Source organism: Sycon ciliatum, chromosome 2 (genome assembly GCF_964019385.1).
Source record: "Sycon ciliatum chromosome 2, ocSycCili1.1, whole genome shotgun sequence".
Taxonomy (NCBI): Eukaryota; Metazoa; Porifera; class Calcarea; order Leucosolenida; family Sycettidae; genus Sycon; species Sycon ciliatum.
The window spans coordinates 11238064-11252449 of NC_088644.1; the positions used below are offsets into that span (position 1 = coordinate 11238064).

General features: G+C 48.0%; 1 protein-coding gene across 1 annotated transcript in view; it reads right to left on the reverse strand.

Moving 5' to 3' along the window:
* LOC135808675 (sushi, von Willebrand factor type A, EGF and pentraxin domain-containing protein 1-like) overlaps positions 1-14386 on the reverse strand; it is a 31612-nt gene that overhangs the window by 3615 nt on the left and 13611 nt on the right. Inside the window, exons 13-29 of the mRNA XM_065321897.1 lie at positions 13901-14074; positions 13156-13217; positions 12641-12752; positions 12169-12342; positions 11308-11481; positions 10491-10664; positions 10161-10334; positions 9867-10040; positions 9328-9501; positions 8781-8954; positions 8113-8289; positions 6935-7093; positions 6428-6601; positions 3268-4013; positions 2758-2968; positions 2020-2199; positions 1245-1621 (exon numbers count right to left, since the gene is read on the reverse strand). Of these exons, the coding sequence (XP_065177969.1) occupies positions 1245-1621; positions 2020-2199; positions 2758-2968; positions 3268-4013; positions 6428-6601; positions 6935-7093; positions 8113-8289; positions 8781-8954; positions 9328-9501; positions 9867-10040; positions 10161-10334; positions 10491-10664; positions 11308-11481; positions 12169-12342; positions 12641-12752; positions 13156-13217; positions 13901-14074 (3590 nt within the window). The remainder of the gene's footprint in view (positions 1-1244; positions 1622-2019; positions 2200-2757; positions 2969-3267; positions 4014-6427; positions 6602-6934; positions 7094-8112; positions 8290-8780; positions 8955-9327; positions 9502-9866; positions 10041-10160; positions 10335-10490; positions 10665-11307; positions 11482-12168; positions 12343-12640; positions 12753-13155; positions 13218-13900; positions 14075-14386) is intronic.

The following is a 14386-nucleotide window of genomic DNA, read 5'->3' on the forward strand; positions in this document are numbered from 1 at the left end:
AGGATATTCGGCATGCAGCGTATACTGTACCGTCCGATACACAGTCACTAAGCCACGCAAGGATATTCGGCATGCAGCGTATACTGTACCGTCCGATACACAGTCACTAAGCCACGCAAGGATATTCGGCATGCAGCGTATACTGTACCGTCCGATACACAGTCACTAAGCCACGCAAGGATATTCGGCATGCAGCGTATACTGTACCGTCCGATACACAGTCACTAAGCCACGCAAGGATATTCGGCATGCAGCGTATACTGTACCGTCCGATACACAGTCACTAAGCCACGCAAGGATATTCGGCATGCAGCGTATACTGTACCGTCCGATACACAGTCACTAAGCCACGCAAGGATATTCGGCATGCAGCGTATACTGTACCGTCCGATACACAGTCACTAAGCCACGCAAGGATATTCGGCATGCAGCGTATACTGTACCGTCCGATACACAGTCACTAAGCCACGCAAGGATATTCGGCATGCAGCGTATACTGTACCGTCCGATACACAGTCACTAAGCCACGCAAGGATATTCGGCATGCAGCGTATACTGTACCGTCCGATACACAGTCACTAAGCCACGCAAGGATATTCGGCATGCAGCGTATACTGTACCGTCCGATACACAGTCACTAAGCCACGCAAGGATATTCGGCATGCAGCGTATACTGTACCGTCCGATACACAGTCACTAAGCCATGCAAGGATATTCGGCATGCAGCGTATACTGTACCGTCCGATACACAGTCACTAAGCCACGCAAGGATATTCGGCATGCAGCGTATACTGTACCGTCCGATACACAGTCACTAAGCCATGCAAGGATATTCGGCATGCAGCGTATACTGTACCGTCCGATACACAGTCACTAAGCCACGCAAGGATATTCGGCATGCAGCGTATACTGTACCGTCCGATACACAGTCACTAAGCCACGCAAGGATATTCGGCATGCAGCGTATACTGTACCGTCCGATACACAGTCACTAAGCCACGCAAGGATATTCGGCATGCAGCGTATACTGTACCGTCCGATACACAGTCACTAAGCCACGCAAGGATATTCGGCATGCAGCGTATACTGTACCGTCCGATACACAGTCACTAAGCCACGCAAGGATATTCGGCATGCAGCGTATACTGTACCGTCCGATACACAGTCACTAAGCCACGCAAGGATATTCGGCATCTGACAGTACTGTACTGTAGCATTGTTATAGTAACACCAAACAAACTCACCCCGTCTAGGGCCTTGATCAATGCTTCATAGCCATCCTCAACACGTCCGTTCTGGTCGGCCGACACTTGGCGGTTCACCGAGTTGAATCTGGATGCCATAAAGCAGGTTGATCCATCAGAGTCCGTGAAGACATTGCCAAGATGATTGGGGGTTGAGCGACCATAACCGGTGATTGAGTACATATTGGGACAAGCTGATTCCGAGCCAATGCCCTTGGCACGCAGGTTAGTCTCGAGGCTGCGAATAAAACCAGGCAGCCAGGCAATTTCACCCTCCATGCTCCTAGACTGATCAATGACCAGGTAGACATCAGCAGCAAGGCCCGCTGCTCCAGCATCGGCTTCGTACGTCACATCCCTGGGCTGGCACTCAAGGCCTACAACAAGGGACCATACAAACCATGCATGAACACAGGAACACATGTGAGTACAGACACACACACACACACACACACACACACACACACACACACACACACACACACACACACACACACACACACACACACACACACACACACACACACACACACACACACACACACACACACACACACACACACACACACACACACACACACACACACACACACACACACACACACACACACACACACACACACACACACACACACACACTGTGTCACGTGCATTCTCGAAGAAGGTTCACCGATTGCAATTTCATAGTCAAGTATCCCATGCAGACTAGCCATAATTAGCTGCGGTACCGGTAAGGCATGTGCATTGCGGGGTTCCTCCTTCAAGCAGGACTCACCAATACACACAGGCAATGGCATATCCCAGCGGCCATCTGGCATGCAATTAATGGAGGATGCACCCTGCAGGCGATAGCCAGAGTTGCAGTTGTAGGTAGCTCTTGTTCCTGGTGAGAAGGTTGCCACATTGCTGGGCAAGTTCAGTCCACCATTGACAATGGTACCAGGGTATGCGCAGTCTGCAGTAGGCGACAAGAGAAAGAGACATCAAGGAATAGAGAACTGCCCATGGCAAACTGGCCACATGCATGTCATGTGCGACCTCTACATCCAGAACTCTCTTATCAAGACCTCTCTTATCCAGACCTCTTATGAAAACCTCTCTTATCCAGACCTCTCTTATCCAGACCTCTCTTATCCAGACCTCTCTTATCCAGACCTCTCTTATCCAGACCTCTCTTATCCAGACCTCTCTTATCCAGAACTCTCTTATCCAGAACTCTCTTATCCAGAACTCTAATTACCTGGTAGCTTTCCCCCACTGGGTGTATACTCTAAGTGTGCTACTTTGAAGTAGATCATGCACACACTTCCGTCCCAAGATTCCTGAGCAAGACTTAGTCACATTGTCACATAGTCAAGTGTAGATGCATAGTTGCATCACCTAACTGTTACCGTGAGTGCTTTGTGGGAGATCTACATTGGCGTCAAGAGCATGCATGGAAAAGAGCATGAGCAGTAGGCACAAGCAAGCGTTGAGCTAAGAAGTTAGCGTACAAGATCAGTGAAGAACTCACTTTGTGGACAATCACGGAGGCTGCAGGTAGTAGTCTCGCGCAGATTGGGACATGCTCCAGCACGAGAGTCAGGTTGCTGGAGTACTTCACGTCTACGCACCTGGGAGCCTACTCCGCAACTTGCCGAGCACCTACCCCAGGCGGTCCACTGTCCAACAATGCATGGCCGAGCCTCGGGCAGTCCCACGCATGCTGATCGTGCCTCGTCCCACTGGAGAAGAACAGCAACGCAACACCGATGCACACATACACAGTGCGTTTCAGCCGGGGCCTTCACTGCTGTGTTGGTGAGCTAGGGTTAGTCACTGGATCTGCTCATAGTCAACACAGCAGTTAGCTATGGATGTAGCTACTGATTTGGTTCACAGTAATAAGGAGATAAGTTATGAGCCATGAGTGATTTATTGGGTATGAAAAATGTGCCTTGGGAGGGAAATAACATTGTTGTGGCAATCGTGCAATCGTGCAATTCCGACGTGTTGTTATGTGAGTGTAACTTTTTAAACATACCTGTCCAGCCTCTGCAATGCAAGAACAACGCTCCTGGTTTTGGTCTGCCGCACAGCTGAATGCTCCCGCGCCATTGGAGTCTCTGCAAACACAGCGACGGCACAGGTCTGTCGCTCTGCGGATCTCAGACGTCTTCACGTCGGTGAAGGCGTTGGTGAAGCTAGCACTGGACGGACCGCCGGTACGCAGGACATTGATGTCCCATGCTGCTCCCTTCAGCTCCAAGGCAAGATTAGTATAATCCCTTCTTGTCCCGGCATAGCCAGGTCCTACAACGGTACTGGTGTTACAAGCGTCGTAACCTCCTGCACCTCTTGGCAGGTAAGCAACCAAGTTGCTGTCGACGCCAATGGCCGGGGTTCCGCGACAGGTGTATGAGTTGTCCACGACAGCGTTGAGAAGCCAGTCGCCTTGACGCAGCATTCTCTTCATAACCGATCTGGTGACTTCTCTTCCCTCGTTGGTCACATCACGATCCTCATCAGAGATGAAGATCAGATTATGTGCAATGCTCGGATCGGCCTGGTAATTAAGCTCCTTGAGTCCAAAGGCCATGGCCTCGTAGCCATCTTCAATTCTGCCTTCGGGATCAGCATACAGGCGAGCTGCTGCCTCACCGAAGCTAGCACTGGTGAACACACGCCGTCCTTGATCGTCCTCGAGGAATGCAGCAGTGTAGTTTGGTGAACGTCGACCATATCCCACAAGACTGTACATATTGGGCTGGGATGGATCAACGCCAATTCCTGAAGCAGACGGAAGAAGAAAAGGAGTGAGAAGGACGATACCTTAGTCTTGAAGTGCACAATACTATTATGTGTCTATTATACTACGAAGTAGTGGTTGCGACTTCGGCGATGATTTGTAAGAAAGGGTTTGCTCCCCACACCGGAGCTCGCGCTATTCCGCCGACTTTACTTGACACTTGACTGACTCACGACTGCCATCCAGAGCACACGAGAAGTCCATCGAACCTTCGACTCGGCAAACCTGCAAGAAAGCACCACTCCCTGCTCAATACACAGTGTTTCGGGGAATTCACCCCTCATCAGTTGAGCTTGAGTAGGCTGAGGAAGATTGTGCCTGAAGAGCACCACTTATATAGTGCTCTCCAGGTACAAACATCACCAGGGATACAAACTTACAGAGACGCTCCGCTTCCAGCGCGATAAACACCTCGTGAACACCAGATAGCAGCGTGAGTCAGTGTCGCTCACGGTCTCACCGTCCAGGAGCGACACTGACTCACGCTGCTATCTGGTGTTCACGAGGTGTTTATCGCGCTGGAAGCGGAGCGTCTCTGTAAGTTTGTATCCCTGGTGATGTTTGTACCTGGAGAGCACTATATAAGTGGTGCTCTTCAGGCACAATCTTCCTCAGCCTACTCAAGCTCAACTGATGAGGGGTGAATTCCCCGAAACACTGTGTATTGAGCAGGGAGTGGTGCTTTCTTGCAGGTTTGCCGAGTCGAAGGTTCGATGGACTTCTCGTGTGCTCTGGATGGCAGTCGTGAGTCAGTCAAGTGTCAAGTAAAGTCGGCGGAATAGCGCGAGCTCCGGTGTGGGGAGCAAACCCTTTCTTGTCTATTATACTCTCTCTATTTTTATTTGGAAGAGAAAAGGACATATGGATACGAGTTAAGAGTAACTCTCCATCACTGTAACATGATACTATATACAGTCAGAAAGTGCAATAACTAGGCACAAAACTGACAGAGTACTGAAACATTCGACGTCCTGACACCTAGCTTCAACACATCTCCGTAGCGCTAACCGACAGCCTTCCAACTTGGAAGGTTCAAGGTTATGGAAAAGACCAAAGAGGGGAAGGCAAGCGCAACGAAAACGATCAAAAGCCACAGTCCCAACGGAACAAAGAATGTCGATTGTTACTGGACGATGACGAGACCAGTACGATATTTGACAAAGCGGTCTAACTACAATTCGAAGCAGCAAAGCAGCACACCACCCAACTTGGGTGGGTCATAAATATCAAAGATAAGTAAAGAAAGGGAAGCTTTGCGAAAACGAATTGTACAAGCCGAAAGCCAAACTCCTACAGTACTCCTCATGCATGACATTGTGATGGACTAGTTGACTACAAAACAAGTTGTTTCACACGACGTACGTTTCGCCGTATGGTTCGTGACGGCTCATCAGGTGCCTTCCCCTCTTTGGTCTTTTCCATAACCTTGAACCTTCCAAGTTGGAAGGCTGTCGGTTAGCGCTACGGAGATGTGTTGAAGCTAGGTGTCAGGACGTCGAATGTTTCAGTACTCTGTCAGTTTTGTGCCTAGTTATTGCACTTTCTGACTGTATATAGTATCATGTTACAGTGATGGAGAGTTACTCTTAACTCGTATCCATATGTCCTTTTCTCTTCCACATTTATTCATGGCTCAACATCCGAGTTTCAAATTGCACACCTGATGAGCCGTCACGAACCATACGGCGAAACGTACGTCGTGTGAAACAACTTGTTTTGTAGTCAACTAGTCCATCACAATGTCATGCATGAGGAGTACTGTAGGAGTTTGGCTTTCGGCTTGTACAATTCGTTTTCGCAAAGCTTCCCTTTCTTTACTTATCTTTGATATTTATGACCCACCCAAGTTGGGTGGTGTGCTGCTTTGCTGCTTCGAATTGTAGTTAGACCGCTTTGTCAAATATCGTACTGGTCTCGTCATCGTCCAGTAACAATCGACATTCTTTGTTCCGTTGGGACTGTGGCTTTTGATCGTTTTCGTTGCGCTTGCCTTCCCCTCTTTGGTCTTTTCCATAACCTTGAACCTTCCAAGTTGGAAGGCTGTCGGTTAGCGCTACGGAGATGTGTTGAAGCTAGGTGTCAGGACGTCGAATGTTTCAGTACTCTGTCAGTTTTGTGCCTAGTTATTGCACTTTCTGACTGTATATAGTATCATGTTACAGTGATGGAGAGTTACTCTTAACTCGTATCCATATGTCCTTTTCTCTTCCACATTTATTCATGGCTCAACATCCGAGTTTCTATTTTTATTGTTATCTTATTTTGGCAGGAAATTGTTCAGCGACCCACAACAAGCAGAACTCCTATCCAACATGAGTGGGTTTTCAAAGTACTGTTACAACATGCAAATTGGATAGCGGTAAGCAAACACTAAATCCAATCTCAGATAACTTACCGTCTTCGACAAGGTTTCGCTCCAAGCCGGAAATCATTTCTCTCAGCCACCTATGCTCTCCTTCCATGGAATTGGACTCATCCACAACAATCAGAATACGAGTGGATGAGCTCACATCAACTTGTGTAAGACGATACACAACGGCTCCTTCTGGGAATCTGTCCTCACACTGGACTGCAGTTCACAAGCAGAAGCAAAGGAAGCAAGCATGATGGTTCTTGGTACATGAAGACGGATGGTCACTGTGGCATGCAAGCTTGAATTGAGCAAGATCACAAACAAAGTGGGATTCCTAGCTACTTGGCAACAAATAATCTCCACACCATTCCATGGTATCGTACCATATGCACGTATACATGCACACGCGTACTCATGTAACACACACACACACACACACACACACACACACACACACATGGCACACGCACACATAATTGTGCAGCCAATAGAACCCAAGAGCAGTAACATTGAGATCTATCAATGCTACCGTATGATGTATGCCCTTACTGCATGGTCCTAGGTTGCATCCTTGTGAGCGCATCAGAGGTGGACACGGGAAGCCAAGGCCGGAGGGAGCCTGAATGATAGCGCGAGTAGCAACCTGCGTGCCATTATCGCAAGTCACGCTACATGCCCCATAGGCTCCAAAGTTGCTCACCAAGCAATCTAAACATCACAGAGAATGAAACACAGCATGGATATGATGCGATTTCTACATCATATATTCTACAATATCAACTACGAGAAACACATCACATCCCTTGTAGACTCTCAACGGAGAATAATCACAGCGTTCAACTGTTCTCAAACCACGTGTCTGCCGGGTCACAAGTACACTCGAACGTGCGCAAACGTAACGGTCACAGCACAGCTGCTTTCTCAGGTATTTCAGCGGATTCTGATAACTACATGCATATTCTTGGTGACTTCTGGTGCAGATTGCCGGGGGCTATAGCATAGATGCATATTGTTGGTGACTTCTGGTGCAGATTGCCGGGGGGGCTATAGCATAGATGCACATTCTTGGTGACTTCTGGTGCAGATTGCTGGGGGCTATAGCATAGATGCATATTCTTGGTGACTTCTGGTGCAGATTGCCGGGGGCTATAGCATAGATGCGTATTCTTGGTGACTTCTGGTGCAGATTGCCGGGGGCTATAGCATAGATGCATATTCTTGGTGACTTCTGGTGCAGATTGCCGGGGGCTATAGCATAGATGCATATTCTTGGTGACTTCTGGTGCAGATTGCCGGGGGCTATAGCATAGATGCATATTCTTGGTGACTTCTGGTGCAGATTGCCGGGGGCTATAGCATAGATGCTTATTCTTGGTGACTTCTGGTGCAGATTGCCGGGGGCTATAGCATAGATGCGTATTCTTGGTGACTTCTGGTGCAGATTGCCGGGGGCTATAGCATAGATGCATATTCTTGGTGACTTCTGGTGCAGATTGCCGGGGGCTATAGCATAGATGCATATTCTTGGTGACTTCTGGTGCAGATTGCCGGGGGCTATAGCATAGATGCATATTCTTGGTGACTTCTGGTGCAGATTTGCCGGGGGGGGGGGGGGGGGGCTATAGCATACATCAATGCTAATGCTAATGCTAATGCCTAATAACATACATCAATACGCATGTGTAAAAAGACAAATAACAGGTTTGAGAGAAGAGACCATCACCCACCAGGATCACAGCTTGGCAGTGGGTTGCTCCACGTGCCGTCATCCTGGCACACTGCTGAAATTGGACCGTTAAGCTGGAAGTTTGCATCGCACGTGAACTCCACTCTCGCCTCGTAGGAGAAGTCATTACCGATACGCTGACCGTTAGCGGGGACACCAGGGTTGCCACATGTAACCTCTGTGCAAAGCAAACACATGATTGTAGCACATCGGCAGAGACAGTCTCGAGAACAAACCTGCATGCAACAGCATCCAAGCAATCTTTTTCTTTCTTTCTGTGATATTCTCCAATCCCTCATTTTAGAACCCCTTCTTGATTGTGACCATTGTTTGGCGGTGCATACTCACAATGCTGTGGAGGTGAAAGAGCTTACCAGGGGTGCAGCAGCCGTTCCGGCTTTGGCCAGGCCACTTTTTTTTAACACAATGCCAAAAGTACCCAAAAGGCAGGATTTTGCACCCTAATTTCAATTTTTCCCGGGGAGACCCTGCACCCTCCCCCCCCCCCCCCTCCAGCCAGACCACCTCCAACTGCAGTACTACGCGCCTGGTACCGGGACAGGGGTGCTACCATTGAATCCTACTGGTGGGCTTCTTCTTCTTCTGCAACAGGAGGACTAGACTAGCTTCCATCACTAGTACAACACTTGTTAGAATATCTCCACTTACTGACACAGACTGGAGCGGCTGGGTTCCAAATACCACTTGCGAAGCAGTCGCGCACATTGGCACCAATGAGGTTGTAGCCAACATCACACTTGTAGCGGGCCTGGGATTTGAATGTTGTCTGGCCATAATCAATGATACCGTTCTCAATCGGAGGTGGTGCACGGCAATCGACGACTGCAACAACAACAACACAACACACATATTATACACACACACATGCACATGCACAATGCACAAAGTATTAGCTGGTCAATTAGCGACTGCGATAAGGCACAAAGTCACAATGCACAAGTGTTAGCTCGTTAGTCATACCATGATCAATACATGCAGAATCATGAATTAATTGAACCGATTCTCCAACAACACCCAAGTCAAACATGGATACACATGACTATGATCAGGGCAAGGTGAGGTTGAGGTGAGGTCTACCTGAAGGGTAGGTGAACTTCACAACTCAACAATCAGCTTCATGACTGTGCTGCAGGCTCTGAAGATATCTATTCCGGCACCTACTCTGGCACACTGGCGGTACTATTCTGGCACTTACTCTGGCACACTGGCGGTACATCTGTCCAAAATCCAGTCTCCTGGCAGGTGACAGACGTGGTTCCAACAAGAGTGTAGCCTTCATTACAGGTGAACGTAGCTTCAGAGTTCACAATGCGACTTGATAACACCCTGTTGCCATTGACCGGTGGAGAGATGTCTGCACACTCGATAACTGCATACATACAAGGCAAGAGAAATAGTGAGGGAAAGAGCGAGGGAAAGAGTGAGGGAAAGGGTGAGGGAAAGGGTGAGGGAAAGGGTGAGGGAAAGAGTGAGCAAGAGAGTAGTGGTCACCTATGCTATGGCCGTACGAAATAGAGGTGGTCTGAAACGTGTAGACTGGCTTGAGCGGAGGCCTGAGTCAGAATACAGTGATGCTATGTAGAGCATGCTATTTTAAACATCAATAACGGATGCATGTAACGTTACAAACTAGGAGCAGATGGCCACGCCAATGTGCAAAGACCGGGACTGTGAAAACTATATGATGTATGAGTAATGTTTGAACATCAGATGACGTCATAGCATGATGCTTACTGATACAGCGTGGTGGTGGCCGAGACCATGAACCAGTGGGCAAGCATTCCGCCTGTAAATCACCATCCATACGGTATCCAGCATCGCATGAGAAGGTGACCTGGTCGCCCAGAATGGTACCACTCATACGACGACCGCCATTGGTAGGGGTTCCTGGATCTCCACAGTCAACAGCTGCAAGACAATGAACAAAGATCGAATGGTCAAACTCTCAAGAAAAGATAAAGGAAGATTTGTTTAGCTCTTTCCGCATAGCCTCAAACAAGGACCGACGACACCAATAATGAAACTTACGTTCGCACACGGGCACAGGGCTAGTCCAGGTACGATCGGCCTGGCAGATAGCAGACGGCGATCCGACCAGGTTGTAACCCTCGTCGCAAGCCCAGTCAACACGGTTCTGGTAGACCAGTCCCTCCAGCTGACGACTTCCGAATGTTGGCTCGCCTGGGTCGGCACACATGATTGCTGTGAAACATGGCCGACAAAACAAGAACAGAAGAGCTTAGAAAGGCTACAGGAGCTTTGTTCAAACCAGTAAGAGGAAAGAAAACAAATTGCATGATGTATGGGATGTACAAGATTGTTTTACAGAAACCTGGACTTCACTATGTCTCTACTTACGGTTACAGACTGGCACGGGACTGCTCCATTGACCGTTGGCCTGGCAAACTGCATTGGTGGCTCCAAGAGGAACATATCCGACATTACATTGCCACGTCACTCCATCTGTGAATTCGAGACCTTCTAAAGTCCGGCTACCATGGGCCGGTGTGCCAGGATCAGCACAACGTCTCCCTGAAGTGAGTACAACAACAAGAAGAAGCATAGAACTAGATCAGTTCCAGCAAAAACAGTCACGGCTAGTATTTGGTAGAGGGTGTACGACAAGCTGCATGCATGATCAAGTGTTCGGAAAAAGCCTTGCCAGTAATTACCACACAGCACTGAGTTGAAAATGCAAACTTGGACAATGGGAATGTGCTCAACCTTGATCTAACATGTGAATTGTTCAGAAGATCCAGCACTCTGAGCAAAGTTCCAAACATATATGCCAGTTATGGATAAAGGTTGCATGGGAAGAATCAGCATTGCAACTACCTTGATATCAGGCTTCTAGCCTAAGGGGGAGGAGCAGCCCCCTACTCTTGATGGCGCACCTCCCAGTGGAAATGCTCCGCACCTACCCATTTTTCGACTTCGCGTCCCAGTTAATACAACAAAAATGGGCGGCAGCAAATCGATTATTCTGGGTGCTCACTGAGCCTGTACATTACATTTCATGTGACAAGGCAATATTAACTGCCCCCCCCCGCCCTGCCCCCCCCCCCCCCCCCCCCACACACCTCAGGTAGTTCCCTGGATATTATACAAACGAATTGCTGTGCATCCAAGTCAGCACATTCATGCAAAAAATGAGGGCGTTTTCAAAGGTACTTACGGACACACTGCGGTGGTGGGCTGCTCCACTGTCCATTCAGCTGACACCTGGCACTGGCATCCCCGACCAGTTCATAACCACTGTTACATGAGTAGCCGACACGGCTGTCGTAGACAGTAGAGGTGAGAGCACGTCGGCCATTGACAACCCGTCCTGGGTCTCCACAGTCAATCTCTGCCCAGCGGAATGGCATACAAGACAAGTACACAGATGAGAGGAAGCTGAATTAAATTTTAGTTCCACTCAGTGCAGCAATGTGCAGGTATTGTCCAATGTTGTGCATGAGGAAAATCAGGTGCACAGTAAACTTTGCTAATAACGACTGCGGATAATTAACGACAATTCGCGAATAACAACAGAATTTCCATGCCCAGAGCAAAGTCCTTTCTACCTATATACTTACCCAATGCTGTAGACAGCAAGCTGTATACTTATAATGAGACTTCGGGTATAAGGACACTTCGCGAATAAGGACACTATCCTGATGCCCCGCTGAGTGTCGTTAGAAGCAAAGTTGACTGTATGTGATGCTAGCATCAGTTTAGCAAGGGACCAGTCCTGTACTCAGTGGCTTATTAACAGGGCGACTGATCATAGTACTACGATCCACCAACAGTGACACGCCACACAGAGATGCATACCGATACATACCCTTTTACACAATCTGCGGACAGAACTGTTTCGTCCTTTGTGGACTCATCAGCGCACCACAGAGGAAATGAGGCCAAACCTGATAGCAGTGAAAAATACATTTTCCAAAGCCAGATTTAAACCAGGCCCGAACCTACCTTGCCAGAGTGCTCAAACTGACAAGTCAGTGAGCTCCCTTCTACACATAACCGGGTTCAAGAGCACCCTTACCTTCACACATTGGTGTGGGGTCGGACCAGGTGCGATTGGCCAAGCAAATGACGACGGGGTGACCTCTCAGCCGGTATCCCTCATTGCAATTGAACCTGACGGACATGGCATAGCCGAAATCATCACCGGTACGCCCACCATTGATGGGGGCCAGTGGGTCGGGACACATGATGACTGTAGGGAGAAAAACAGAAGTAGTAATGCCGGGGATGAGAAGGATGGATAATTGCAACAACAGAGAGCATCAGCTCTTCTATCTACAAACTCATCACATAAGGCTACTTTAAAACCTATCGCAATTAGGAAAGGGACATTTCAACGCTCCAACGGGTAGACAGAACGATCTCAAAGTACACTGTAGTCACCTAAATGTCTAGAATGGCAATCACAGCATGCAACACATCATGCATGCCACAACCATAGAATACAGACATACAACTGAATACAGATATACCAATACATCCATACTTACCATTGCAAACTGGTGGAGATCTATCCCAGACTCTACTTGGCGTACAAGTACGTCTTGAGGGCCCTGAAAGCTCATATCCCTCATTGCAGAAGTAGTCAACAGTTGAGCCAATCTGGGGAAATATACATATCCAAACACTCAAGATGAGGTGATCCACCAAACGACTGAGCACACATTACTAATCACAAGCGTCTTGTAGGATGACGGTATTGCATCAGTCAGCCAAGTTCATGTGATAACAAATCCGTGCCTGGAGTCATAATCAGTCAGACCGCCTTCACGTCTACAGAAATACCGCTTCCCGGAAGGATCAAATTGCAGATGCAATTGATACTTCACATTCTGGTAGTAAGTTACAAGCGCCAATATGACTATGCAACATAGTAGTCTTCAGACAACTGCAACACAATGGCAAATCCCTCAAACCTATCACAAACTGAGGAATGGGTGGAAGTTCTCATTTCCAATAAAATGTGGTACTTGGTCCTCTGAATGAGAAACCTTGCACTACGTACTGTAGCTGTGGTCATGCGTCGGTAGCCATTGTCCGGTACACCCGGGTCCTCGCATTCTGCCACTGGAGAAGAAGACATTTGAATGGAAGCAAAACAATTTTGATTTGTTAAAATTGAGATGAGTTCAAGCGGCCATGTCAGAATGCCTCCAGCTCCTGGGCCCTCCCTCCCATGATCTCTTTCATCATACAGTAAAACCTGTCAAGGCGACCACTCGGATACGCCGACCACCTGTCCAAGAAGACCACTGAAACCAGGATCAAGGGATGCCATTTCCAGTCAAACAACCCTGGATAAGGAGACCACCTGGTAACAGAGACCACATTCTGAAGGTCCCGTGAGTGGTCGTCTTAGACAGGTTTAACTGTAACTACGTAAGCACAATAAGTCTAAGTCACATACGCTATAGATCTGGTATTGTGCATTACAAGGTACGCATTGAGCAAAGATCTCCGTCAGCCAAAAATTAATGCAAAGTAAAAAATATTTACGACTCTTTTCATTGCTGTAGGAATTGGATGTTTAACCCTCTGATCTGATGAGAAGGCAGCATCCCATGTGCCTAAAGAAAAGTAAACTTTAGGAATACCACAACAATGACGATGACAACAACAGCGACGACAACAACAACATCAACAAAAACATCAACAACAACAGCAACAACAACTGTTACTACTACGACACCCAACAGCAATCCACTTCCTTTCGTTATGCATACAAGCAGTGGTTACTGTGACCAACTCACAGATGCAGTTTGGTTTGGGCTGACTCCATGTCCCATCAGCCTGGCATCGTGCAGCAGGAGCACCCATCAAGACATAGGACAGATCACAACTCCACATGACTGAGTCACCATACATGGTACCGCCAAGACGACGTACTCCGTTGTCGATTGAACCGGGGTCATGGCATCGTACGGCTACAGAAACGACAAGAAAACCGTGGGAATGAAAAATGAATCCTCCACTCTACCAAAAATTCTACATAGCTTGTATCGTCGTACTACACACTACACACGTTGTCATATTGTCACATTATATATATACATCAAAGATCATTTTTTAATGATGAGCAGCAGCTCTGAAGGGAATTGAACTACTCCCTCTCCCCAGCTGCTGCTTTCATCTATTCATCTAACCCACGGTTCAATTTGTCACAATGCCACAGCAGTCTGCGCACCAATACATAATGCGATAAAGGTAAGTGTGTTCCAAACAAAACCTATACAAAC